General features: G+C 36.1%; 6 protein-coding genes across 12 annotated transcripts; 2 read left to right on the plus strand and 4 right to left on the minus strand.

The window, feature by feature from the left end:
• Positions 1 to 4,037: 4,037 nt before the first annotated feature.
• Positions 4,038 to 6,753, plus strand: LOC104701545 (fructokinase-like 2, chloroplastic). 2 transcript variants are annotated; one of them, XM_087459101.1, is made up of 5 exons: positions 4,038 to 4,332; positions 4,559 to 4,911; positions 4,999 to 5,657; positions 5,744 to 6,215; positions 6,306 to 6,753. In XM_087459101.1, the coding sequence occupies exons 1-5, from the start codon at positions 4,286 to 4,288 to the stop codon at positions 6,647 to 6,649; spliced, it is 1,875 nt and encodes a 624-aa protein (XP_087315227.1). In that variant the 5' UTR covers positions 4,038 to 4,285; the 3' UTR covers positions 6,650 to 6,753. The 2 variants fall into 2 exon arrangements, with proteins under 2 accessions (XP_087315227.1, XP_087315228.1); XM_087459102.1 differs by having other exon boundaries at positions 4,106 to 4,332; positions 5,011 to 5,657.
• On the minus strand, positions 6,718 to 8,461 carry LOC104701546 (uncharacterized). Its single transcript, XM_010417251.3, has 5 exons — positions 8,145 to 8,461; positions 7,820 to 7,890; positions 7,545 to 7,720; positions 7,337 to 7,445; positions 6,718 to 7,243 (listed from the first exon to the last, which is right to left on the minus strand). Exons 1-5 carry the CDS (start codon positions 8,413 to 8,415, stop codon positions 6,947 to 6,949), a joined length of 924 nt encoding a protein of 307 aa, XP_010415553.2. The 5' UTR covers positions 8,416 to 8,461; the 3' UTR covers positions 6,718 to 6,946.
• A 5-nt stretch (positions 8,462 to 8,466) lies between these two features.
• On the minus strand, positions 8,467 to 14,995 carry LOC104701547 (serine/threonine-protein kinase 1). 6 transcript variants are annotated; one of them, XR_015562199.1, is made up of 19 exons: positions 13,888 to 14,823; positions 13,681 to 13,769; positions 13,488 to 13,595; positions 13,234 to 13,341; positions 12,985 to 13,075; positions 12,739 to 12,791; positions 12,545 to 12,607; positions 12,167 to 12,211; positions 11,911 to 11,946; positions 11,292 to 11,347; positions 10,835 to 10,916; positions 10,477 to 10,602; positions 10,259 to 10,379; positions 10,108 to 10,166; positions 9,735 to 9,885; positions 9,356 to 9,542; positions 9,060 to 9,260; positions 8,876 to 8,961; positions 8,467 to 8,782 (listed from the first exon to the last, which is right to left on the minus strand). XR_015562199.1 is itself a non-coding variant. In XM_010417252.3 (18 exons), the coding sequence occupies exons 1-18, from the start codon at positions 14,666 to 14,668 to the stop codon at positions 8,683 to 8,685; spliced, it is 2,484 nt and encodes an 827-aa protein (XP_010415554.1). In that variant the 5' UTR covers positions 14,669 to 14,995; the 3' UTR covers positions 8,467 to 8,682. The 6 variants fall into 6 exon arrangements, 2 of the variants coding, with proteins under 2 accessions (XP_010415554.1, XP_087315226.1); XR_015562200.1 differs by having other exon boundaries at positions 10,066 to 10,166; XR_015562202.1 differs by having other exon boundaries at positions 10,259 to 10,390.
• Positions 14,996 to 15,023: 28 nt separating this feature from the next.
• Positions 15,024 to 16,085, minus strand: LOC104701548 (protein SPIRAL1-like 2). The gene is made up of 3 exons (XM_010417253.3): positions 15,951 to 16,085; positions 15,428 to 15,724; positions 15,024 to 15,296 (listed from the first exon to the last, which is right to left on the minus strand). The coding sequence occupies exons 2-3, from the start codon at positions 15,677 to 15,679 to the stop codon at positions 15,216 to 15,218; spliced, it is 333 nt and encodes a 110-aa protein (XP_010415555.1). The 5' UTR covers positions 15,680 to 15,724; positions 15,951 to 16,085; the 3' UTR covers positions 15,024 to 15,215.
• A 104-nt stretch (positions 16,086 to 16,189) lies between these two features.
• On the minus strand, positions 16,190 to 18,441 carry LOC104701549 (putative methylesterase 15, chloroplastic). The gene is made up of 5 exons (XM_010417256.3): positions 17,853 to 18,441; positions 17,286 to 17,522; positions 17,050 to 17,193; positions 16,771 to 16,905; positions 16,190 to 16,667 (listed from the first exon to the last, which is right to left on the minus strand). Exons 1-5 carry the CDS (start codon positions 18,384 to 18,386, stop codon positions 16,377 to 16,379), a joined length of 1,341 nt encoding a protein of 446 aa, XP_010415558.1. The 5' UTR covers positions 18,387 to 18,441; the 3' UTR covers positions 16,190 to 16,376.
• Positions 18,442 to 22,751: 4,310 nt separating this feature from the next.
• LOC104701551 (nuclear transport factor 2) lies at positions 22,752 to 25,512 on the plus strand. Its single transcript, XM_010417257.3, has 9 exons — positions 22,752 to 22,970; positions 23,093 to 23,279; positions 23,492 to 23,750; positions 23,855 to 24,075; positions 24,156 to 24,324; positions 24,423 to 24,538; positions 24,636 to 24,707; positions 24,787 to 24,847; positions 24,944 to 25,512. The coding sequence occupies exons 2-9, from the start codon at positions 23,106 to 23,108 to the stop codon at positions 25,291 to 25,293; spliced, it is 1,422 nt and encodes a 473-aa protein (XP_010415559.1). The 5' UTR covers positions 22,752 to 22,970; positions 23,093 to 23,105; the 3' UTR covers positions 25,294 to 25,512.
• The last annotated feature ends 1,826 nt before the right edge of the window (positions 25,513 to 27,338 follow it).

Below are 27,338 nucleotides of genomic sequence, written 5' to 3' on the forward strand. Positions count from 1 at the left end.
AGTCGTATACTCGTATAGGACTCTCAATATCAAAGTCATGACTATCACGAGGACTCTTATGATTAAGATTTTAGCTGAAGGAAACAAAAGTTCCTGATTGACAACTAGTTAATGTGCAATTCTAAATAATACTAATTACTTAGTCCAATGTGAATAAGACATACCAGTCTCGTTGAGATCTGAGCCGCTGTGAAAACTCAAGTATCATACAGACCAATAATAATCCAGGGTCTAATAATATAAACTGGAGTAATAGTTAACATTTGTTGAACCAAAAAAGAAGAAATTAACATCTTAGTTACGTACACGACATTTGAATTTTGAAGTGTGTGCTGACTAACAAAACAAAAAAAAATAAAAATAAAAACAGTAGACCAATCTCCATGCTGGCCTACCGCCTACGGTAGGAGATACCTTGACGTAGCTCTGGGCATATTACCTTGAACCCAAAACCCAAATCTGAACCGATTCGAAGTAGAGGATTCGGGTCGGGTTTGGATAGTGTGTAAAACCCGATTGGATATAATGTATCTAAGGTTCGGATATTCGATCGGGTTCGGATATTACCCGAAATCTGAAGTAAAACCCGATTAACCCGAACATATATACATACATTACATTATGTATATATCTAAACCCCTAAATCCCTAAAACTAAAATCCCTAATTTCGATTCTTTCTCTTTTTTCTAAGAGTCTGTTCGGTTTCTCATCCCAATTATTGAAAATAGAGATCATCCCCAATTATTCAAACTGGAAACACCAAGTCGAGTTGTCGCCTCTTCTCCTCCTTCTGAAACTTCACGGAGGAAATCGAAGGTTTGTCTTCTTACTCTGCATCAATTGAACCTATATAATGTTCTTGTTGTTTGCTCTTGTTTTGATTTGTCTATTACGCTTATTCTTTTAGATGGAGAAACTGTTTTCTTGACTGTTATTTAAGCAATTTGGTTTTGATTGGTTCCAATTTGGTTTTGATTTGTCTTTTAAGATGCATTGCTTGATTTTTGGCCGAGCCGTGCTTGATGATGATTGTTATTAATGATGCGTTTTGGTTTGAATGTGCAGATGGACTCATCATCTCCAATTTTTGATGATGAAGAGAGAGATATACACGAAGAAGAAGAGTTTTTAACACCTGAGTCTAACCGAAGGGGGAAAAAGAAACAAACACGCAACAGCGATTCCGAGTCTGAGCAACCTGAGTCTAAGTCTCCAAAGATTCTCAACCCAAGATCAAATGTGTGGCAACACTTCACAAGATTGAAGGACAATCGTAACAAAGGTAACTGCAACTATTGTGGAAAGGAGTTGAGTTGTCCAACAAAATCAGGGACAAAAACAAATCATCTAAAAATCTGCAAGGCCTACAAAGCATGGGAAGAATGTCAAAATCCTAGTGAAGGTCAACAAGTTATTAATAAAGATGGGAATTTACAGTCTGGAAAAGTGCCTGAGCATATTTTTAGAGAAGCATTGAATGAAATGGTGGTGATAGGAGAGTTACCATTGTCATTTGTAGAAGGAATGGCACTTAAACACTTTTGCAACAAGGTGATGCTCCTATCTTATTTTGCGACTTGTTTTAATATACATGATTCTAATTGATTTTTTCTACTTAGGTAAACCTATACAATCCGCATTCAAGAAGGACATCAGGAAGAGATGTAGTAAAGATGTTTGCTGAGAGGAAAGCTACTCTTAAAAAGTGGTTTCTCACTACCAAGCAAAGAGTCTCACTGACAACTGATATATGGGTTTCCTCTGTAACCGGTACTGTTTTTATAAATCAAAATTTCAATATATTCTCATCAATGTTTTTACTCAATTAGTGAAGATGCTTATCAATGTTTTTTTTTAATTCACAGGTTCAAGTTATATGGTTATAACTGCATACTACATTGATAAGAATTGGCGTCTAAAGAAGCTAATTATAGGATTCAAGCATGTTGAAGATCACAGAGGTAAAACAATCGCCAATACACTGCTGAAATGTCTAGCTGAATGGGGGATAGAAAGGCTGTTTACTATTACTGTTGATAATGCAACAGCTAATACTAGTGCTATGAGTCAATTTCAGTCTGCTTTCTCTTTAATTAGTGAAGATTCTCTGGTTCTTGATGGGGACTTTATGCATTTGAGATGTGTTGGGCATATCATTAACTTGATAGTGAAGGACGGTATGACTGAAATTGATTCAAGTGTGGCTGCAGTCTGCAATGCAATCTCATATGTTAGAGCGGGTCCAAATCGGAGGAAGTCATTTCAGTTGAGAGTCGATTCGGGTAGGTTTCAAAGGGAAGTTTGCCATTAGATGTCTGCACTAGATGGAATTCGACTTTTTTTATGTTGACTAGGGCAATAAAGTTCAAAGGAGCATTTGATAGGATGGAGTTTGAAGATAAGCTGTATAATGATCATTTTTTAGAGACTGAAAATGGAGTGAAAAGGATTGGACCTCCTCAGAAAAATGATTGGCGTAAAGTTAAAAGGTTAGTGAAGTTTCTAAATGTCTTCTATCATGCGACATCGGTTTTATCCGCCTCTACTACTATGAATGCATTCAAGTGTTATGGTGAGATAGTTAACATAGAAGTGAAGCTTCGGTTGCTTTGTAATAATGTTGATAATGAAGTGAAACTAAATGCAGAGAAGATGTTTGACAAATTCGACAAGTATTGGGATGGCCTGCATAACATCAACAAGATGTTAGTTATTGTCAGTGTCTTCGATCCGAGAAAGAAGATGCAATATGCAAATTTTGTGTTTTGAGGAGCTATATGGGGAAGGGAGTTTAAAAGCTAAGACATTGTATGATTCGGTTCTGAATATCGTTCGTGATATGTATAAAGAGTATTCTACAAGATCCAACGCAGCAGCAAATGAGAAACTTTCTCAGTCTCAGTCCTCAACTCAGAATACGCAAGAGAGACAAGCAGACCGAGTATTTGACTCGATAGAGGTTGAGTTTGATGGCTATAACCCAGTGGACCATAAGTATGATACGCTGATTAAGAGGATTGGAGTTAGAAACACAAATGAATTGGATACTTATCTCAGGGAAGAAGTTGAGAATCCTGATTTGATGATGGGAATTGAATATAATGTACTCTCTTGGTGGAAAGTCAATAGTGGCAAGTATCCTATTTTATCTTAGATGGCTAGGGATTTATTTGCTATGCAGGTGTCTTCAGTTGCTTCTGAAAGTGCTTTTAGCACTAGTGGAAGGGTAATCAACCCATATAGAAGTTGTCTCACACACTATATGGTTGAGATTTTGATATGTACAGAACAATGGCTCAAGCAAGACCTCAAGTTTGAAGATACAGTGCTTACAAATGCACAGATTCTTGCTGACTTTGAGTTTGAGGATGAGCTTGAAAAAGGTTTGTTTCTTATCTTGTTTAATGCTTACTATCTAAAAGTTTTTTGTGTTAATATAAACTTATCTCTCAATGCTTGTAATTGTTTTTTCAGAGTTTGAAAATGATTCAGAAGGATCTTAAGTTATTCACATCACAAAAGGGAAGATGCAAAAGCGAATTGAACCAAAGAATGAAAGAAGCTGTTTTGAAAGATTTCAAGTTGATTTTCTCTTTATTTTCGAATACTTGAACTTCTCAATTGTTTGTAGAATGTTTTGGAAGACTTGAATTTCTTTTTTCTTTTGCTTTGAACATTTGACTTTGAGTTTAAGTGCTTAAATTTCAGGTTAAGTGTTTGTTATTCACATTAGGTGTTTAAACTTGATCGGGTTTTGATCGGGTTTTGGACAATCCGATTGGGTTCTTCGGGTTTCGGGTATACTCGAACAAAACCTGAACCTGAAGGAACCCAATCCGAATCCGACCCGATAATATATAAAACCCGATCAGATTCTATATATGTAAACTCGAAAACTCAAAAACCCGAAAACCCGAACCCGATATCCGATTGCCCACGGCTACCTTGACGGATCCAAAGAAAAAAAAACAGTCGAGACGTCATGACGTTTTCAGATTCTAACATAGAACGAGAGATGTCATGACGTTTTCAAATCATAACATAGAACGCGTGCCGTTTTGTCAAAGCACTAAACCTCTTCCCTCATCCTCTCCAAGCTCATCTCCCGCTAAGGCCACTCTGCTGGTTTTGAGAGCTTAAACCCCAAATCTCCCCTCAAATCTGAATTTAGCTCATTTGCAATATTCCCTCAGTTCATTTCTGGGTTTCGGCTTCTTTCGACTTTATGGGTTGCGGAGCTTAGTATCAGTACAATTTCGTTTTTGGAATAGAGCTCTTTACTTCATGCTCATGGCGTCTCTCTCCTTCACCCAATTCCTATCGTTCCCCAGGTCCCTTTTCTTCTCTCTCTCTCGCTCTCTTGTTTCCTTAAATTTGAAAGTTTTATTTCATGGGTTTCTATGGATTTGGCGTAGAATTGCGTTGCTGCTTAGAAATGTGCGAACTTTAAGTTGCTCTTGTTTTTTGTTATCTTTATTTGTTCAATTTAGTGGAAAGAGATGTGTTTCTGTGTTTCATGTTATGGTTTTTCTCATATCTGTGATTAATTTTTGGCAGGTACAATGCAGATGTACCTTGTATCCTTCACTCACTTGGTTTTGTGAAGATTAGAGGTGAAAGATGGAATGGGAAACAAAGCTTTTCTTTGACTTCTGGTAGGAGAAAGTTATCAGAGTCAGCACCTCTTGAAGAAGAAGGAGATAATGATGGGAACGGTGCGGTTGTAGGGAAGAAATCATCTAAAGGTCCTAAGAGAGGCGGTGCTCGAGCAACTAAGAAGAAGGTGGTGGTGGCAACGGATGAACCGTTAGAAGAAAGTTCTGAACTTTTGGTAGACAATGATGATGATGTTTTGGATAAGGAAAGCACTGTCTCAGCTTCGAAACCAAAGACAAGAACTAGAAAGAAAGGTATGGATTTTACTATTTTATTGAGCTGAATGATGTCCTCTCTTGATGTTTCATGAGTGCTTAATTTGAATTTCTACACATTTACAGCTGCGGTAGCAGCTTCTTCTTCTGATGTGGAGGAAGTAAAACCCGAGAAGAAAGTGAGACGAAAGAGGACTGCTAAAAAAGATAAGGAACCGGAGGAGGATTTAGGTACTAATACATATGATGAGGGTAGTGATGCTGAGGAATCCTTGGCTGTTGAAAGCACTGATACCGAAAGTGAAGAAGAAGAGATTGATCTGAGTAAACATGAAAGTGAAGATATTAGTCACACTTATGGATGGCCTCCTCTTGTGTGTTGCTTTGGATCTGCACAACATGCTTTTGTGCCCTGGGGAAGGCCAGCAAACAGGCTTTTAGATTATGAACTACATGAACGGATGAGCGATGCAAAGTGGGCACCAGAGAAGTGTATCAGGGCTCCTGGAGGGTGTGCAGGAGGTGTTGCTATTGCTCTTGCAAGCTTAGGTGGTAAGGTTGCTTTTATGGGAAAACTCGGGGATGATGAGTATGGTCAAGCCATGTTGTATTATCTGAATGTGTGCAACGTCCAAACGAGATCAGTTCGGATTGATGGTAAAAGGGTTACGGCATGTTCTACTATGAAGATCAGCAAGAGAGGTCGCTTGAAATCGACTTGTATCAAGCCCTGTGCAGAGGATTCACTTTCGAAATCTGAAATCAATGTTGATGTCCTCAAAGAGGTAAATGTTGTCCGGGAGATTTGGAACATTGAGTTATTGAACTCTTTTTCTTGTTCCCTTATCTCTTTCTATTAACTTTGGTGCAGGCAAAAATGTTCTACTTCAGCTCGCATTCTCTGCTCGATAAGAAGATGATGTCAACTACGATACAAGCCATCAAGATATCAAAGCAACTAGGCAACGTCATTTTCTATGACTTGAATCTCCCTTTACCGTTATGGCAATCCAGCGAAGAAACCAAGTCGTTCATACAGGAAGTGTGGAATCTTGCAGACATAATTGAAATCACAAAACAGGAACTGGAATTCTTATGTGGAATCGAGCCAACTGAAGAGTTCGATACAAAAAACAATGACATCAGTAAGTTTGTCCATTATCCGCTGGAAACTGTGGAACAGCTTTGGCATGAAAATCTCAAGGTCTTGTTTGTGACCAATGGCACTTCTAAGATCCATTACTACACCAAAGAGCACAATGGTGCTGTTTCCGGAATGGAGGATCCTCCCATTACTCCTTTTACAAGGGATATGTCAGCATCTGGAGATGGCATAGTTGCAGGTATAATTTGCAGTCTCTTTTTTTTTTTTTTGTTTCAGTAGCATTCGGAAAATTATGCTTGGCGATTAACTGAACTACGTTCTGTTGCAGGTCTAATAAGAATGCTTACGGTTCAGCCAGATCTTATGAACAACAAAGGTTACCTGGAACGCACAGCTAGATATGCAATTGAGTGTGGGGTTGTTGATCAATGGTTGCAGGCACAAACCCGTGGATATCCTCCAAAGGATGACATGGAAGAAGTAGATGATGATGATGAAGAAGATGAAGTGGAATCAGATCCAGACGGTATTAGATCAATAACAGAGAGGGAATACCGAACCTCAAAGCCCTATGATGAACCAGATGGTCCATACGTAATGAAACCGGTAGAAGAAAGGGAATACAAGAAGTTAGAGCTTGTTGGTTCAATGTTTGAAGATGGTAGGTTATGATATTCATAAGATTTAATATTGTTCTGTTAGTCAGATTTTTTCCCTGTTCACATCTTACAACGTCTTAGTAGTGTGAATTTTTGTCATTTGTTTTATTACCTTCACTTACCATCTCAACTAATACAAAATATCACTCATCTAGACCATTATATTAAACGCAACCTAGTGTAAACTAGTGAGCTTAGAGACGATATGTTTACAAGGGATAGGAAAAAAAAATATCCAGAAACAGAAATGTGAAACCCTCAGTGACAATGAACTTCCTTTGCTAGCAACTCTACTTCTACTCCAACTTAACTAATCTAGGTAGAGACTTATCTTCCTGTGAGCTGTGAAAGGCAGTGTGATTCTCAGGTCCTTTTGTTTCCGGCTCAACGGTCTGCCTTTGCTTTCGGGATCTCTGTTCTCCCTTACATCTGCTAATTTCCAGACACATTTATCAGATTCTGCATCTATAGACTCCAAGAGAAACACCGCACTCTTTACTGCTGTCCTCGAGTTTGTTTCCTCTACATAGCTTACTGTCATTGCCATCTTAAATCGTGGCAAGTCTTCTGGGACTCTCAGCAGCCTCTCTGCTCCTGGAGATGACACCTTCACAGAAACAAACCAACACGGAAACAAATTTTACAACAAAATGACCCGAGCAAATCGTTGATTTATGGGGGGAAAGACTCTTTCTTATACCTCAAGGGCTAGATCCTCTGGGACAACGTTTGCAGCCCCAGCATCATCTAGTCTTTTCTTGAATTCTCGACTAAATTCTTCAAGCTCATCCATGGTAGGACATCCATATCTTTTTTTACAAGAAACAAAAGAAGTAGCTTTCTTTAGTTTCTGAAACGTAATGCTTTCACAATGGTTTTGATGTAGAAAGGGTGAACAAGAATCTTACTCATTTGAGAGTTTGTCTAGTCTGACGTATATATATCCAGGGGGTGAAGTTTTGAAAGCAAACAATTCCAAATCTTTCTCAGACTGCTTCAAAACTTCTGCAGCAATAGAGAGAGCTCTTTCACCCCATGGCACACCTCGAAGAACAACTCCACCACCATCTCCTCCATCGCCAAGCTGTTAAAACAGAAAGAAAAAACAAAAAAACTAGCTCAAGAGAATCTAAGAATCTCATGAGTGGCTTATTAGTGATGAGAAAACATAGCAGAGAGATACCTGTGATTCAACTCCCTCTTCTTCTTCTTCTTCCCAATCTTCTATGACCTCTACATCATCAGTTGTTTTATCTGCCAATTGGATTTGGAAGCAGGTGTTATGAGACCAACAATATATTATGACCTTTAGGAGATACCAGCTTCTATGGAATCAATCGTTGGGCCACAGAAGTGAGCAACATAAAGAAGATACATTTAGGCTGGAGACATTTTAACAAACACCTTCTAGACACGAGAAACGCAAAATACAATGACCAGTTGCATAAAGACTGTAAACAAACCCTAAAACCCAGATCATATAGACGCAGTGAAAGGTTTAATCTTACATTCAAAAGTGTCTTCTTCGCCGTCATTACTACCGGCGGTTTTCGGCGGTCGACCTGTAGCTGGAGAAGGAGACGAAGACGACGAAGAAGAAAACGTAGAGACCGAAGAAGAGAAGGGAAAAGAGCGAGGAAGAAAGAGATTGGTCGTCTTTGGAAAAAGTAAGGAAGAAGAAAAGGAACTAACGGAGAAGCAAGTCGCCGGTGAGGTAAAACGGCGAGAAGCTCGAAGTCGAAACAAAGCAGCTACAATCAGACTTTGGTATCTCGCCATGCTTCTTCTTACAGATACGACGGCCACACAGACACGCGAGGTTGTAATAAATTTTATTTCAACTGTAAGGGATTCTATTTATAGGAGTGTTTATAACTCAATTACACAAAGCCTGTTTCCATTTTTCTCTCATTCAATATTCTAGCAATTGTGCTAAGAAGATACAAAATTGATTGTATTAAACGAAAAAGAAGAAGAAAAAATCTTGTTGAGACTTGAGACAAACCTATACTAATACAAGAGTAGCACCAGATGTACAAACAACTTTTACAGGCGGAGAATTGTGCGAAGAGTATCGCAGAGATTCTGTATCGTTTGCTGCTCCTGAGTTGCTTGCAGTTCCTGCAGCGGCATTTCTTCGTAACACCTGTGGATCAGCACAATGGGTTTTTAGGTTTTTAGTAAGACGTAATAAAAAAAAAAAACATTAAGTTCGTTTGTTATTTTATCTGACACGTACGCTCTGTGGTATGCTAAAACTTGTGCAAGGTTCATCAGAGAAGAGCTTGTAGTCAGTCTTTGGTATACGCTTGGAGGAAGAGGCATCTGCATCCATTTCATACTCCACAGATTATTAAAACATTATGATTCAATTTTACACAGAGCTCAAGAGAGTGATCAGGAAAGAGAGATAGAGTTTAGACCTCGTTTTGTCCACGTCGGCCCTTTTTGGATTGCGGATCAGAAGTGAAGAGCTCCTGAAGTGCTTCAACGGCTACAGTTCCATTCCCATCTTGTTGCATGCCTCCAATCATGTTCTCTGATAAGAGTGCAATCGGGGATATATCTGTTGCTCTCAAGAATGGTATCGGTACCGTGTTTCCAGCTGCGTAAATAGACCATAGCTGCAGGAACGAAGATAGATTTTAACCATGCAATGGCATCGAGTCATTGACTAGACTGTAGTTTGTAGCATAAATACAGCACAAAACTAACTAACCTTATCTTGCAATGCAAAAGCTTTCCTGCCAACAGTTTCACTTGCATCACTGCCTCCTACTGTATGTGTTCCAGATATATTATTCAGCTTGGTTTTATGCTCATGAGATGAACTTGCTTGCTTGCTCTGTGAAGTTGAATCTTCAACTGGAACATTGGTAACAAGAAGATTTTTTTTGTCGTGGCTCCTAGCAACCAATAAATATCAGGTTAAATTATACTCAAGAAGCAAGTTCATCATCAGATACTGATTGTTATATATTACATCCATATATCTTTCTTTCCAATAAATTGGATGTTACTGACAGAAATATAAGCGCCTGTTAGGTATAAGTGGATATGCCCCCGATAAAGTTAACGCAAAGGTGTCTGAGATATACCATGAGTCAGGTAATTCTTCTCCTGGGAATCCGCCAGAAACACCTTCAACCTGAGACGATGAAGATTCCTTCTCTCTGACAAGTTGAGATCTGGAGTCACTCTCGTCTGTCTCATCCTCACCATGAACAATCATAGTTCCAAAGTCACCACCTGAAAACAAGCCAATGCGAACTGTAAGTTACATGCTTTTTGGAAACCATGATGGAAGAAAATATACAACAGCATATGCATATCCAAGCTATGTGCTAACAAGGCTGCAGAAATAAACCACCAAATATCATCCCCAAAGGTTGCAATACAACAAAAATATGAACCGCCGAGGAAACGCACTCAAAAATTCTAAAGATGGCTCGAAAAGGCAGATTGCTCAACTTATATCTTGCAAAATAACAGCCTAAGGCTCACAGAACATCCTCGAGGAGCGTAGTAGCCTTAATATCAGCCAACAACAACACACCCTTTAGTGGTTACTTCTGTGAAAGTATGCTATATAGACACAGATAGTACTGCATGTAATACTTGCCTTCTCCAGATACATACTGCCGATTCAGGGTGCTGGTTAAAGGTGCTTCGGTGGAATTTTGAGGAGGTTTAGCTGGAACAGTAATTCCAAACTCTTCACTTGATTTTGGACCCAGTGTTGACTGTTACAAAACTTTAGACAATGATTAACTTGCAGAGATATTAGAAAAGAAGATAGGGGTAACTAAGAGGTGACAGTTAAGGAAATACAACACATACAGAGTCGTCTGAAGGTGCGACAACATTTTGCGCTTGAAGAGCCATGGAAGCTCTGATTTGTCTTGACTTCTCAATCTTTGGCGACATTGCAGAAGCCCCAGTTTTACATCTCTCAACAAATTTGTGCTGAATTTAAATCCAAAGAGTAAATGGCATCAGAAGAACAGAACTTAAAAACACTAAATTGCATGCCAGCTATGAAAGTGATGGTAATTCTGACAACTAAAGCTGAAGATATCCTAATATTAACAAGAGAGAGTCACAGTTCGCTGAAAAGAAAGAATAAGGAAAAAAGAGAGTATCGAGATACACATACTAACTATATCTGGCATAAAGGCAAAAGACTATCATAGTTTACCTTAAGCATCTCAGCTGCAGTTGGGCGAAGACGTGGTTCCTTTGTAAGGCATTTTGCAACAAAATCATGGAAGACCAGGGACCTGCAGAGGGTAGTAACCAACAGTCGAATGTGCCATAAGATATTTGCCCAGATCTTTTTAACGAAAATTGCATTACTATGTTTCTGAGAGCTTATAGGTCAATGCTTTTGTAAAAACGTATGCTGCCAGGCACATATATAAAATTTATTTGTGAATGCTAGAAGTATTATTAGACCCATGAGATAAAATAGTTCTGTAGCTAAAGAAAGCACTGTATGTTACTTATTGTGTGTATTACTTTACATAGTTTGATGAAGTGACTACAAGGATATATACATCACAATACAAGGTACTGACTACGCTTGGATGATTTGAAAATTTCTCCTCTGCCTTAATGATAGTTAATGTAATATTCTAAAGAGGTTGAAGACATACCATTTTTCTTTATCCTCAAGCATTGGAGCTGGCTCGATGGATATCATAAACAAAACCTAGCAAAGACGGATGTCCGAAATGAGATATTAAATCATCGCAATATGAGATTAAAGGCCATCAAATAAGCAAACAAGCGAATTTTCACTCTTTTTCACCTAATTTTTCACCACTAACCAATCAAGACCTTTCAGAAGTATTTCAAGACCTCCATTTTCTAGCCTAAAAACTCTTATGTTTATGAAAAAATTCATACCATGTCTATGCAGATTTGGTTCCATTTCAATCTATAGGACCAACTTAACAGCACCAAGCTGCTTGACATTGCTTTCAAAACAGACTGAACCAAACGGCTTACAACTAAAGTAAACGAACTGTATGAGTCAACCACATTTACAAAAACCCTTAAAATGAAGTCAAACTCGAACCAATGTGCAACAAACTGTTCTAGGTTTGGATTCAAGATCAGATTCACTTCATTTCAGTTTTCCAAACAGAGAAGAAAACAAAACCAGAAGAAAAGAAAAAAGCAGGACTGTATAGTTTGCCCATCCTAAACTCAATAACGTATCCGATGACTTGGAAACATAATAACAAAAGCAAGATGGCTTAATATAACAACCCTCATCGGATGAACTGCTGATCTTGGAGGAAGCCCCTGTAAACAACACAACTAAATGTCAGAAGACAACCATTGGATGATTAAGAATAAAATATGAAAGAAGTGACTTAAGTGATGTGAGAGTGTTAATAAAAATGTACAAGAAGTTGGTTGAACCATTTGCATTAACTTATTTTGTTGCACAATTTTCGGAAGAAAGTGCTAAACTGCCAACTACAACATAATTTTAGTCCTACGAAAAGTATTCCCATATTACCTCTGCCATCTCAATTGCTGAAACACCAAGAGCCCATACATCCACCTGTAGTAAAGAGTCCAAATTTCATCAAGATGTAAACAGGATTTATCGAATCTACTCTCTAGAAAACTAGTGCAGTCGTAGATTCTAACTGGCTATATTTCAGACACTGGTATCCTCTAAAAATAGGATCCGGCAGAACTAGTTTGCACAACCATTTTAGTAAAACCTTCAGTACTTTCTTCAAGAGATGTAATGTATAATACGTGAAGCGTAAATTCAGCAAAAGATATGTAAGGTACCATTACATCAGACCATATAATCTTTAGTTTTTAAATTAATTGATAAACTTTAGGGAGTTTATCAGAACCAATTATTGTCAAATAGAACACTTACCTTCCCATCATAACGATTTTCCTGAATAACCTCCGGGGCCATCCAGTGTGGAGTCCCAATGAACTTCAAACAAGACAAAACGTTACAGAATCCCACCATCAGGCACAAAATATCTCCTCAGCTTCAATTAGCCAATTGATAAAAGACAGCTTGATGAATTAACCATAGCAATCTTTATTCATTTAAGTGTTTACCGTGTTTCGCTTGGACATAGTCCGCGTAAGTTGAGCTGCAACCCCAAAGTCACCTGAAAAGATCAAGGTAGAGAACTTTGGAATCAACATGCAGCTGTAAGCAGTAAAAAAAATTAATTAAAAACCGATAAAGCAAGGCAAGATTCCAAGCTTGAAAATATAAAAGCCAACATGTGTAATAGAATAATTCACAAGTAAGTGCCACTCTTCAAGCAGGTGGATAGATAATTCCTTAAGATAACTTACCCAACTTGACCTCTCCTTGTTCGGTCAACAAGATATTTCCACCCTTTATATCTCTATGGACTTTGTATATTGAGTGCAAGTATGCAAGGCCCTACAAACAGAATAATTAGGCCTATAACATGTTGAAGCAAAGGAGCGCAAGCAAATATGGCAGCATAAAATACAGGAAGCAGACATCATTTTTCTTCCCCGTGATTATGGGCTTTAAGCAATTCTATAAAGTGAAAAGAGGTTACAGATTGTGGATACCTTCAACGCCTCCCGACATATATATGCTATCTGATACTCCTCCAACGCCTCCTCGGTAACATTCATAAGATCAGCAACACTTCCACCTCCACAATACTCCATCACTATCTGTCAGAAGACAGAAATTAGTACCTAGAGAGAGATCGAATACATAAACTAAACTAAAATATATAAAAGAAGAAAGCAAATTGATTCCAAATAGTAAGAGACGCTATATCTAACAAAGAGAATTAAGCTATGGCCACAATACTCACCCAAAGATAATCTTCTCCCTGGTAACTCCCAAGGTAACGGACAACATTTGGATGGTTACACTGCTGCAACATCTCAATTTCTCCCCGGATCTCTTCATAGCCCTCCTCCTATTAAAATTATAACTTGAATCACATATAGATTACTTTAGCAACTATGACATTCTAACAAACCCTGAGGAAAAGTTTTTAATACCCCTTCGGTAAGTGATATGACTTTCACCGCAACAATCTCCGACGTTTTCAAATCTCTTGCCTTGTAGACAGATCCATATGATCCTTTCCCTGCCAAAATCCATATCCATATTGAAACAAATACTGAAATCATATTGATCATAGCTACATAATGGAGCTAATACAATAGAGACAAACAACAAAATCAACTCAAGATAGGCTAATTTACCAAGTTCATTGAGGAATTCGTATTTGGTGGTTGGATCTTCTCTAGTAATGCTATCAGGAAGAGACGTGGTTGACATCTTACTGTTCTGCTGCTGCATTTTCCGATTATCTTCACCTTGAAGCTTAGAAGAAGAAGAGGAAGGATCCGATTTCCGAGTCTTACCACCAAAATTTGACTTCTGCATACTCGCCACAGCTCTTCCCATAGTTGACATATCAATCTCCTTCTCTTTACTCTTTCCCTTTTTAGCCTTAGGTTTCACAACAAACGTACCGTAGTCTCCGTCATCTTCATCGTCATCATCATCATCTTCTTCTTCCTCCTCCTCTTCCTCATCGGAAGATTCCTCATCTCCGCCTCTCCTCCTAGGACTAACTCCAATTCGCGGATTAGACGAATACGGACTGTTCTTACTACGACTACTACTCCGATCTGTTTTCACAATCATCGTACCGAAATCTCCGGTTTCATCACCGTCGTCTTCATCGTAATCGAGCGAGGCGCCGCCTCCGAAATCTTTGGGAAGACGCTTGAGAAGAGGAGGAAGCATAGAATCGTCTTCATCATCTTCATCACCTCCTCCTCCGTCACTATCGCCTTTGTAAACCATCGTTGCGTATAAATCAACATTCTCGTCTTCCTCAGGTTTGGATTTGCGTTTGTCTCGATCTCCACCTTGGTCAGAATCGGAGTCGGAGTGGACTACGAAAGTTGAGTATATGTCCGGTTTAGGCTCCGGTTTCCGGCTCCGACGAGATCTCGGCGAGTTATTATGATCCATCTATGGCTCTTCTTAACCGTCGTCGCCGGGTAGAGAGAGCTCTCAGGCCAAAGTAAAAGGCTCGTAGTTAAAAAAAAATAATAAACTCATTGATGGAAAAAAAAATTAAAAAATTGTGAGATAGGCCAACTAGTGGCTTTTTTTTTGTTTTTTCCCCTTGCAAGCTGGAATATTAATGCTCTCTTTGATAATTTCACATTGTGAAATTTTTACTGTTCTTTACCGCAACAATTTAAGATTTACCAATCAAAAGCCCTTCAGTTGCAAGGATTAGGATACAAGAGTATTCTTTACTCTCCATTTTTTTTTTAACATTGATTTGAAGATTTTATGAATCAATTGTGAAATTAAGAACAAGTAGAACTGAGACAGATTTGTTATTGTTTGAAATAGAACCATACAAGATTTCGAAGCACATTTGTATACTAAACTAAGATATCATAGATTAATTATTTTTTGCAAGGGAACAAGAGGTTCCACAAGAATGACATAAAAGAGACTTGGGATAAAGTAACATATAGTGACCAAGGTTTGGCCTCAGGTACTGCTAGTTGCTACCACCACCGAAGAGGTAATCCAAAGACGAGCCACCTCCTGGAGCAGAATGAACCTTGGTCGATGGCCGGTCCTGCAAAAAAAAAATCAAAACATGCTTTAGTACCTAACCATAAATCTTTAGACAGTCTACTTTGTCATCACAAATCCTTATATATATGTATTGTTACAGTATCAGTCACACAAAGAAAGAGATCTATATACCGTGATGAAGTTTCCTGTGTTCTGTCCTTCTGAGCGCATGTAATTGTTTGAGGAGTTGCTATTGAGACCAGCAGGCACTTGTTTGGTGCTATCAACAGTCTTTGGAGCAGCGGCTTGAGGAGGTGGAGCAGGAGCAGATATTTGAGTTTCAGCTGGAGCTTTGTTAACGGCTACTGGCTTTGGAGCTTCTCCACTACCAAAAAGATACCCCAACGAACTCTGCCCTCCACCTGCACTAACTCCACGACCCATTCTATCTCTCTCTTGCTTTCTCAATTGTACTTCGCTAATATGAATCTGGAATCAGCATAGCATATTTTATACAACAAAAACAGAATAATTGAGCAGTCATTCAATTCCGAGATTACTACACAAACCTAAACAGAACGTATCATATATTACAAGTTTCCAAATCTACCAAAAAACTATCAAATCATACTTGACTGGTGAAAGGTTCTGTAAAACAAAAGTTCACATCTACTACAAGGCAACAAATGCAATACGAAACACCAATCTAGTTTACCTGATCAGCAAGGTGATTGGAGAAGAAGCGAGAAGAAAGAGCCAATGAGAGAAAGCAAGAAGCCTGTGGAATTGTGATTTATAGACACACACAAGAAAAAGATCTCATGTAAATAAAGGTAATGCTTAGCTGGCACGTCACTTCAACAGAACAACTATCACTATATACACCGTTGTCGTTTTGTAACTTTAAACCTTTTTCTAGTGTAATCCAAATATTAATTTCACTTTCTCCTAATCTTTTTGCATTAATTTAATCAAAATTTTCATAATGCATTACTTACTGTTTGATAAAAAGTTACAAATAATGAGAAAAAAAGACCGGTACGGTTCATATCTCTCCAAAAATATAAAAGCAAATCCGACAATCTCTAAAGTTTACAGGATCCTATGTCCGGTACGGTTTTACAGAACCGGTAACAAAGATTCATGAAGATTTCTTGGACGGTAACTGAGAAATCTCGACGAGTATTCGGTTCAAAGACTGAGGACGAGAGAAGAAAGGTGCATGATCAGAGCCTTTGAGGTGAAAAACTTGTTCAGGAGGGTTTGATTTGATCATTGCTTCTTGGAGAGAAACCGGTACAGCGTAATCATCCTCCATGGTTTTGATGTAGAACCGCCGGATTGAACCGTAGTTTTTCTCCGACACGTGAAGCTTTTCTAGCACCGGTGCGAACGGGATTGATCTCATGGATACCGACGCTAATGCAACGTCCTATATATAGTAAAATAGATAACAAGTCGGGTTAAGTTTAACCGAGTTGTACCGGTTCAGCTTTTAATTTAGCCTTATGTGTGCGTGATTGTGAATTTTGTACCTTTGGGGGGCTCTGATTAAAGAAAAAGTCTCGAAGCAATGATCTATCAAAATCAACAGCTGTTGGAGGGTTCTTTTTGCCGTTGGCGTACAAGAATATATGGACTTGTTCCATCAGATCATTATTTGAGTCAGGCTGCAATTAAATCAAGGAAATGGTTGCAATTAGATTAGGTAGATAAGACATTATTTGCACAATGATGTGGGTGGCCATAAGAATTACACAATTTGTTTTTAAAATACTCTGCAAAATTAAAATGTTATGAAGACAAGAAAAAACCTGTTGATTAAAGAGATCAAGAATGCTTTGTGCATTAGCCAACATAGCAGCAGAGATGAAAACAGCCTTAGAGATCTTAGAAGGGTACATCTCCATTGCATAAGACATACAAGCCCCTCCAAAATCATGCCCCACTAATATCACCTGCACATCAATTCTTAAATTTGTTAGTAAATTAATAACATCTATGGTATTGGTATCTGTTAGAAAACGTTATGATTATGTGAAAATGAGACCTTCTCGGTGGGTTTGAGGGTGTCGAAGAAGTGGAGGAGGGGTTTGGCATACTGAGCGAGGCTAGTGATGTTGTTGGTATCGAAAGAACTAACACCAGAACCGGTCAAGTCAACGGCGTCGACTTGGAAGCCATGTTTCTCTAAGAGCGTTATGGTTTTGTACCAACACCATGCTCCAAATCCTCCTCCATGAACCAGCACGAACCGCTTTGTCTCCGCTCCTTCAACCTTTAGCTCCTGGTTCCATTTATTTTTCATATAATATCATTAGCATGCTGCATCATTAACATGAGTATAGGTGTAGACCATCTCAACAGAAAATTTGGATAAAACAAAAGATTATAGCAATTAACACAAAATATATTTAGTGACAATTTCGATTATATATATAAGAAAATTGAGAATCACAAAACATTTAACAAAATGTCATTTTATTTATTTTCCATCAGTTATGTTTTTTTTTTTGCGTTATTTACTTCAATTACTCAAATGAATCTATAGGAACTAGCCGGTTCGATTCTGACCGGTTTGATAAATGGAAAAATATAGAGGCATGAAAGTGCTTGCCTTGTCTAGAAGCTGATTGGGTTTAAGAACAGGATCGGTGCTTGACCTCTGCCTATTGCTAGAACTTCTAACGAATCCACAAGTGGATTTTTTAGGAGTCAAGACGCCGGAAACAGAACCTACGGATGCGGCTACCGCTGCAGAAGGTGGCTGAGTGTAAACGACGGAGGTGGAGCGTCGGAAAGGAGGAGCAGAGTTGCTGTTACGAGGCGTTTGGCTAAAGAGTATATTTGTGGCGGCTAAGGTTTGTTCTTGAATAAGGGAGTCTTTCTCATGGTGGTCATGGTGATGCTCTTGATGGTGTCTTTCTCTAACCTTCTTCTTTGTCTTGATCCCTCCTTTCTTGGACGTTGATGAAGTTGACGTGGAGGATCCGGAGCAAGAGAGAGATGGTAGTAATGTCCGGCGTCGGAAAGATGGTATTAGAGACAGCCTCCTCACGTGTTTCTCTGAGCTAGTACCGTTGACAGCGGAGCTTGGTTTCTTCTGGTTCGGATCTTGTTCTTGCGATATGCATCTTAAAGAGTTTCCCATTTTTTATTTTTGTTTTTTCCTGAGTAATGTGTATACTGTATACACGTTTGTATGTGTGTGTTTTATATATATGCAGCATGTTCGTGCTTGCATGTGTATTTGTTTTGATTTTATGATGGGTGAAAATGAAGAGTTGAGACCCTCACGTTGTGAAGCTGTAGTTAAATGTAAACCCTGTTTGATCGTGATAGTTTTGACACTTAAGTTTTCTTGAGACCCACGAATACGTAACTTAGGAGAATTGATTGTGGTTTAAAGTTTAGATAACTAATAGTTTTGAATATTGTATTACAAAAGTAATGGAAATTGATTGCTTAGACAGTTGGAGACGGAAGGAAGAGGGAGGAACATGGGAGGGCACTTTCTTTGAGCATTTTGCTCCTTTGACTTACACAAAAGTTATGTTTTTTTTTTGTCTGCTATTTTTTTCACAATGATAGAGCAGATCCTCGTATTCTTGTTTATATATAGTTGATTGAATAGTTATAAGCCGAAATCTATACGTTTATGATATAGCTCCTCTTAATCCAGAATTGAATTCTTTAGAAGGGGGTAAATCTCACCACTAGTTCAATACTAAGTTGGTTCTTTGTATCTTATTTTGTCTCCCGCTCCACTAGATAGAGATCTACTCCCTTGATCAATTTCGCTCGGTTTGATCATAACATATTTATCAGTGTTAGTTAAGTAAATTACTATGTAATATCCATCCATGATCTTGTCCACCAAGCAACTAGTAACTCAACTAAATCCATATTAATAGAGGTTTTAGAGATTCAATTTGCTATACCAATTATACATTGAATATGTGAGTCACATGACTTGGTTTAGTTTCCATTAATCATAGCAGGTCGAACCTTTTACTAGATGACCAAGTACACTACAACTTTACGGCTAGACTAACGATCGTACTATGCATAAATGGTCGAAATATTATATATCTAATTTACGGCCGCAAGCACAAGCTTGTTCTAGTTGTACTCTTGACCGGCTCTGCCATTAATCATTCTTTAAGCTGGATAACGTTCATTTCTCAACAAAACCTTTTCATATTTCACCTGTCTCGAAAATTTTAAGCTCGTCCACTAAATAGTTGATATTATTTTCCTTTCTAATACATTAGATGGCTCCCTTTATGTTCGTCTAATTGTGTAACCTTCTCATTTTGTTGCCTTCGACAACTATGAAAATAACCTCCAAAAAATATACCTCTTTATCTATACTAGTATTTTTGTAGCAGTTTTTGCTCAAAAATACTTTTTGGAAAGTTTTTGCATTTAATACATTGACTTTAATATTAATTACCAAAAATTTCAAAATTAATTATAGGTAAGATTTTAAAAAGTAAGGAAATTTGTATACCTCATTTAAACATAAATATATGATTCTCTTTCATTTTTATTTGAACTTTTTTAAATTATCTTGAATTATTCTATAATACATTTAGTTACTAAAAATTGTGATTTTTTCTTGCATATGATGTAATAATTTTTTTTTAAAACAGACATATACTACTCAAAAGATGAATAAAAAAAATACAGATACAATATTCCACATCGCCTAAAAAATTGGACAATAGTTCAGAGTCATACTATAAAAAAGACCAAAATGATTCAGAATACAAATGAGTAGAAAGCTTAATTTATCAGGTATTCAAACTTAAAAACCTTTTATTTGGTTTATTCCAGTTTTTTATTTTAAATATTTTTAAAAAGTTAAATATTATAAATATGTAAAACTTTTAAAATATAAATATTATAAATATTTATATTTTATAAAACGTATAAATATTTATATTTTTAGAAAGTTAAACTTATAATATATTAATAATATTTAAAAGTTTATGAAGTTTCAAATATTATAAATATTTAAACTTTATAAGAAGTTTAAATATTATAAATATTTCAACTTTTAAAAAAGTTAGAAGACCTTTAAAATATTAGTAATATATTTAAACTTTTACGAAACTTTAAATATGAGAAATACTCAACCGTTTTAAGAATTCTAAGTATTATAAATATTTAAACTTTATAAGAAGAGTCAATTTTAGAAAATGTAAATGGTTACAATCTTAATAAATAACATATCAACTCAATCTAATATTTATAATACAAAACAATAAATATTAAAAATTAAGATGATATAGTGCGAGTTAAAATATCTCGGGACGGGGTTATATAGCGGGACGGGTTTTGTTGATATTTATATAAATTGAAAATATCATTAATTCGGTGTTACAGGGGTAAAACATCATTTCATTATTTTGTTAACACTATTGGTATTAGAGAAAAGATATATCTAATTAAATTGATTAAATAAATATTATGTAAAAAATAAATTATATTACGGTATTATATGGTTTAAACTATAAAATTAACAATTATTATATAATTATTTAACCAATAAATACAACTTATAATTTAAAGGTTTTAATTATAAATAATTTGCCCGCGGTGTACCGCCGGTCCTAATCTAGCTATTATTATTTTTATGAACACCTACTTATTCCAAAATATGTCAAAAGCAAATTGATGAATTAATATGACGTTTATGGTATGTGTTATATTGATAAGATATCGATTTTCAGTATTAAACAAACTAAAAATACTTGGTCAAATATTGGACAATTCATCAATATGTGCTTGAAAAAGCTATCGTCTATTTCTCTAACAGAGTTTTTTTTCAAAAAACCAAAAATCTTTTAGAATCCAGGTTAAGAGTACCAAGTCAAAAAAACAAAATTTACTTTTTACTAAGTTTGAGTTGGAAAATAAGACAAAAAAAAAAACAAAGCCAACCTTGAATAAGAGAAAATAAGGAATTAATATATTTATGCTTCCTTATTTAATCTGTTTTCTTTCTACCGCCGTAAGTAGACAAATCATTGTCAAGGAACCTCTCTAAAACCGTTCTGAAAGGTAATATAATCAACTGAAAATATAATCTACTTAAAATAATGATTCATTCAAGTCCTACACTATTATATTTTTTGTCTTTAGTTAAAAATTAAAATGAAACTAAAATATATAAAAATTAAATGTGACAGTCACAATATTGTAAGAACTGCAATAAATATGTATTGCTCATTAGATGGAAAGTAAAAAAAAAATAGTGTATTAATGAAGTAAATAAAATTATATAATATTTAATTTCTAATAATGATATAATTCAACTTGAATTAGAAATTATACATGGCTAACTACATTAAAACTTGAGAATATTTTTAATTATGCAAATGTAAATATTTTTTTTTTATAATAAAAATCAATTCATATAACTAATGCTAGTTAAACGAGAATAAAGAATACTTAAGAACTTGATGCATGTAAATCATATATATATATATGTTAAATAATTTGTTATGATAGTATTTAACAAGAGAAAATTAGATTGTGTTTTTATTTTTAATTTTTTAATAAATTATTATTACTAATATAAATAAGAAAAATTAAAAATTTGAACCATCCGTAACCACTTGCTGCTGCAAACGTTGCCGGAATAAGTTTTTGAAATCTAACGATTTCAAACGACATGTAACGGTATAGAACGATTTCTGTTATTATTGTTAAATGTTAGCAACCACAACCTCCGACAAACAATATTAAAATTCTAATTATTCAAATAATTCATTAAATTCAGAAATTGGATAAATTTGTATTTAGTGTGCACAAACTTGTGTGTATAGTTTTGGGCTAATTTAATGAGGATTTCACTAATAAAACTATTAAAAAGTGCAATAAAATAAAAATCAAACTAAGATATTGTCTAACAAAAGCTATATAAAAAGAATTATTAGTATTAGTAATATCTTACAAGATTTATCTAAATCATTAATTTGTATTTACAATTTGGATATCTCTAAATACATAATTTTGTATTTAATACTTAGATTTAGATACTTCTAATTGATCTAAAATATTAATTTATTCACTATTTAGAGATATCTCTAATTGAATAATTTGTATCCACTATTTAAAGATATCTCTAATTGAATAACTCTAGATTTTTATTTATTATCTTCAAATCTTTTTAATCATTAAATTTATAATATTGGATTTTAATACCAAAAAAAAAAATCAAATAAACCTCTTTTTGGACAAGAGCTAAGTGTTCCTTTTCCTAGTAAACAAATAACATATGGTCCGAATCACGACCGAACCCACACGAACCACTTGACTCAAAGTGGCGTTAAGTTTTTCCTTTTTTATTTATTTGTGATTTACCTTTTTACCACCCGTGTGATATAGTTAAAAAAGTTAAGAAGACTCAACAAGTGTCAACTTAAAAAGTGTCCCTACAAAAAAAAAAAACAAATTTACTTTTTACTAAGTTAATTGGAAATAAATAAATAAAAAGAGAAAAAGAAAAAAAAAACAAAGCCGACCTTGGGAGAAAATTCCTTTATTTAATCTGTTTAACCTCTCTAAAACCCTACTCCTCCCTCCTCTCTGTCTCTGTCTTCTTCTCCAATCCAAATCTCTCGATTCCTAAACTTTTTTTATAAAAAAACCCTAAATCACGCTTCTCTCAAGCTTCTATCTATCACACCGGACTCTCCTCGGTTCCATCTTTCTCTGCCGCCAGGTTTTTTAATCTCATTGATCCGAATTCGGATTTAGTTTTTTTTTTTCATTGATCTAGGGTTTTTTTTTTCTCCGATTTGATTTGAAATTGGTTCTGACCTGCTCTGTTTTTGATTTATTCAGTAAGTGTGCAGATATGGCTACCGAGGAAGGTGTTCATTCAGCTCAGAAGGTTTCTGCTTCCTTTGTGGAACAGTACTTTTCTTTTTTAAAAAGTCATACTCAGGAAGCTTGTAGGTTTTACGTTGATGCCAGTGTTGTCACCAGACCTAAACCTGATGGTACTATGATGTCTTTTACTTCCGTTGAGGTAAAAAGTCTTCTCCTTTTTTTTTGAAATCGATCTCATGGTTAGTTTAATTAGGTCAAGGTTTCTTTGATTTAGTCTTGTGTATTGATCTGTGGAGATTGAGTTTGTGCTATTTCACATTGTGGCTATTGTCGTTGTTTAGAATCTCTATGAACAAAAATCAAGACTTTTGGATATTTATTTATTTGTTTATATCATTCTTGGTTCTTCAGGCTATCAAGGAGCAGATCCTTTCCTCTGACTATGAGAATACTACATTTGAGATCAAGAGTGTCGATTCTCAGACTTCTTTTGAAGATGGGATTTTTATCATGGTTGTTGGTTTCTTGACTGGTAAAGATAACCTGAGGAGGAAGTTCTCTCAGATGTTTTATCTGGCACATCGGAACCAGGAAAATCCAACCTATGATGTCCTCAATGACATTTTTCGTTATGTTGATGATGATGACTCCACCCCAAAATCTCTACCTGGTTAGTTGTTGTGTTACTTTTTTTTTTCTGTGTGGTTTTAAGTTTGTAGTTTTACTAAGAAAGAGAGTATTGACTGTATATTGATAACTCTTTCGTGGTGCCAGCAACTGAGAAGGTGAAGCCAGCTGAGGAGGTAAAGAAGACCGAGAAGTCTGTTACTGCTGCTGTTACAAAGAATGCTGTTGCTATAGCTGCTGCTCCGTTGGACAATGGAAAGGTCAAGCGCTCTGAAGAAAAAGCTGTTGCTGCTCAAAAACCAACAGAGCCAGTTGCTGAAACAGTTGCTCCTCAGCCTAAAGGAGCCAAGAAATCGTTTGCTGCGATAGTGAGTTTTATTTTTTGCATAATTTTTTTCTTTTAACATTGGACATCTATGCATACTTATATAAGTAACACCCATTACAGGTTCAATCAGCGGCACACAACGTTGCTCCGTTTCAAGTTAAAGCTGTTAAAGCCCCGGTTCAGAAACCTAAAGTCGTGGAAAAACCCCGTGCAGCTGGTGCACCTCAAAAACCTGCTTCTGTTAGTAACTCTGTAAAGAAATCCAGTCAGAGGATCATTGATGAACCAGGTTAGCAGGCAGAGATGGCCATTGATGTTGGATTGAAATAAATATTTTCGTTTCTTGTTTGTTTCTTGTATATCAAACGGGTGTTTCTTCGTTTTCAGGAACTGCGATATTTGTGGCTAATCTGCCAATGAATGCAATGCCACCTCAACTCCATGAACTGTTCAAGGATTTTGGTCCTATCAAAGAAAATGGGATTCAAGTCCGAAGCTCCAGGGTTTGATCTTTTGACCTCTTGTGTCTTTTTGCTATTACTAATCATCACCTCTTCTAGGTTCCCTTACACGAGTTGTACACATTTCTTATGCGTCCAGGGCCAGACTAATGCAGTTTGCTTCGGGTTTATTTCCTTTGAGTCTGCTTCCTCTGTCCAGAGCGTGCTTCAGGTAATTATAAATTCCAGCTTCTTGTTTCCCCGTTTAAAAGTCTCTGAATATTCTGATTCAAACTCTTGTCAAATTCCAGGCTGCCAAGAACACGCCCTTCATGCTTGCAGACCGTAAGCTTCGTGTAAAGGAAAAAGAAGGTTAGCTCGTCGTTTTCCTTAAACCTAAACCCTCTTGCTATGAAATCATCGCTTTCTAGCGTGCAAGGCTGAAACTTTCTCTTGGATACTTTGCAGTTGACTACGATGGAAGCAAACAACCTTCTGGGAAAACCAGAGGTGGAAACAGTGTAAGCAAGCCTCAACCTCAGGCTCAGGCTCCGACTCAGGCTCAGGCTGAGAATGGCTCTGCTGCCCCTGCAGATGAGGGAGATGAGTTCACGCTCGTCATAAGCCGTAGGAACCGTAGAGGTGGAAGTGGTGGAAGCAGTGAAAGCAAGACACAGAATGGATCTGCAGATGGTGAAGATGAGTTCAAGCCAGTCAGAAGCCGTAGGAACGGTGGAAGAAATGAAAGAAGAGGAGGAGCACGCACTGGAAACGGAGACATTAACCAAAAACACAGTGAAGGAAGAAGAGCCCCTTAGGTTCAAACAAAGAGCTTGCTAGATGATGATGCTGTCCTCCTTTACAAACACCACCAACACAGGAACACCTATAATTTGCAGCTTTACTAGAAATTTAATTGTTTCAAGTGTTTGCAAATCGAGATTACTTTACAGATTCAAATATTTTTACTTCTTTTTCTTAGGTTTCTTTTTTTCGTTTTCTCCTCATGGAACTCAATATAATTTCTTCATTTCCTAGTTTCTTTTTGTTTATTTTCTCCTTCTATATTCCAAATTTTTTATTCGAATATTCCACCATTCTTATTATAGCATTCGTTATGTATATAATAAGAGAACAAACGAATTAATCAAGAAACACTTTAAGCGAATACGTGAAGGTATATCCTATGGTTTGTTCCTTTGCGAATGATCAGTTCACTTTAAAATAAGCTTATATGATATCTGGTCTAAGGTCGCATCATTGTAGTTTCTAAAGAAACAAAGATGACAATACAATTTGTAATAATAATAAAAGAAAGTAATTAGCATATTGCTTGATAAAGAGAAAACAAACAATATGCGAATGCGACACATCTCGATCTCTCTTATCTCCACGTCAACGATTTTGCTAGATTTGATTCCATTCCCTTTTTCCAGCTTACCAACCTTTTTCTATTTTAAAAGAGAAAATGCCTTAAAATGGCTTATCTTTTAGGAAATTTTTTTCCCTTTCGAAAGTAATTTTCTATTATTTTTTTAGCAGTAGGGAACTATAAAGGAAATGACTATAACATTTTATAATTTAAAAAAAAATGAGAAAGGAAGAGAATATCATGATTATTATCATCTTATAATGTTTGGATTTTTTTTTAAGATGTTTTTTATAATCATGGTTACTTTTGATTTTATCTTTTGCTTTTGGCTTGTTACATTCAAATGTATAAGAAATCATTATGACATAATCTGAATATACTTGAAAAAAAATAATAATAATCCATAATAAATGTGGCTTGGGAGTGTAATGTGAGATGTGTGGAGTTAGAGGTGGACTCGGAGATGGTTGTTAGCTTTCTCACGATAGGGATAAGTGATTCTCATCCTCTGTCTTTCTTAGTACGGTTGTGCTATGGCTTTATTTCTAGGGACTGGCTGATCCGTATTACTCATATGATATCTATAGGGAAGCTAACCGTCTTACAGATGGTTTAGCCAACTATGCCTTTTCTTTACCGTTGGGTTTCAAATTTTTAGATGTTTGTCCAGATGATCTTAATATTGAGCTGCTAGCGGATGAGATTGGAACTACGTATTCACATTTTATTCGAATGTAACTTGGATTTTATTTTTTAATAAATTATAGGAGACTTTGTCTCCTCTCTTCTACCAAAAAAAATAATCCATAACAAATGTTGGAAAAGTTTGTTGAAAAACTTTAGAGCTTGTGGTGGATAAAAAAAATCATTTTTCTTCGCAGTTATAATTTTTTAAAAATATATGTTGACAATCCCCCTCCCACAAAAAAAAAGGATAATTGTAAATAATATAGTACTCGTTATTGGTTATACTTTTGTGGCAAAGTTTGGATGCAATGAGGACTCATCCCTAAGTAAACAACTTACATTCAATATTCAAAAATTTCCAAGAAAATTCAAAACCTTGTTTGAATCCTTTTAAAAAGCGTATACTTTCATATACCAATCTCTTGGGGACACGTGACCCCCCCTATATATGGTTATAATGAGCTCCCCTACGCCATTGCTACGCCACCTATTAGCTTGATGTGTGGTGGAATTAGTGATGATGGTGAGTGGTGTATATTCCTTTTAGAATCATACATGAGTTTTTTGTCGACCAATCTAAATCCATATGTTTTGTTCACTGATATTGTATGTAACTGCCGTTTACTAAAAAAAAACAAAACACACAGAATATAGTTTTATAGGTTTTATCAATATGCTTATATTATCAATACAAATTAACATTGAGATAAATCATATAAAGATTGATTAGTTTATGAGATAAATCATATAAAGATTGATTAGTAATGAGATAAATCTGTCACACACAGTAAGTTTTATATATTA

This window comes from Camelina sativa, chromosome 7 (assembly GCF_030686135.1).
Source record: "Camelina sativa cultivar CO46 ecotype springtype chromosome 7, ASM3068613v1".
NCBI lineage: Eukaryota > Viridiplantae > Streptophyta > Magnoliopsida > Brassicales > Brassicaceae > Camelina > Camelina sativa.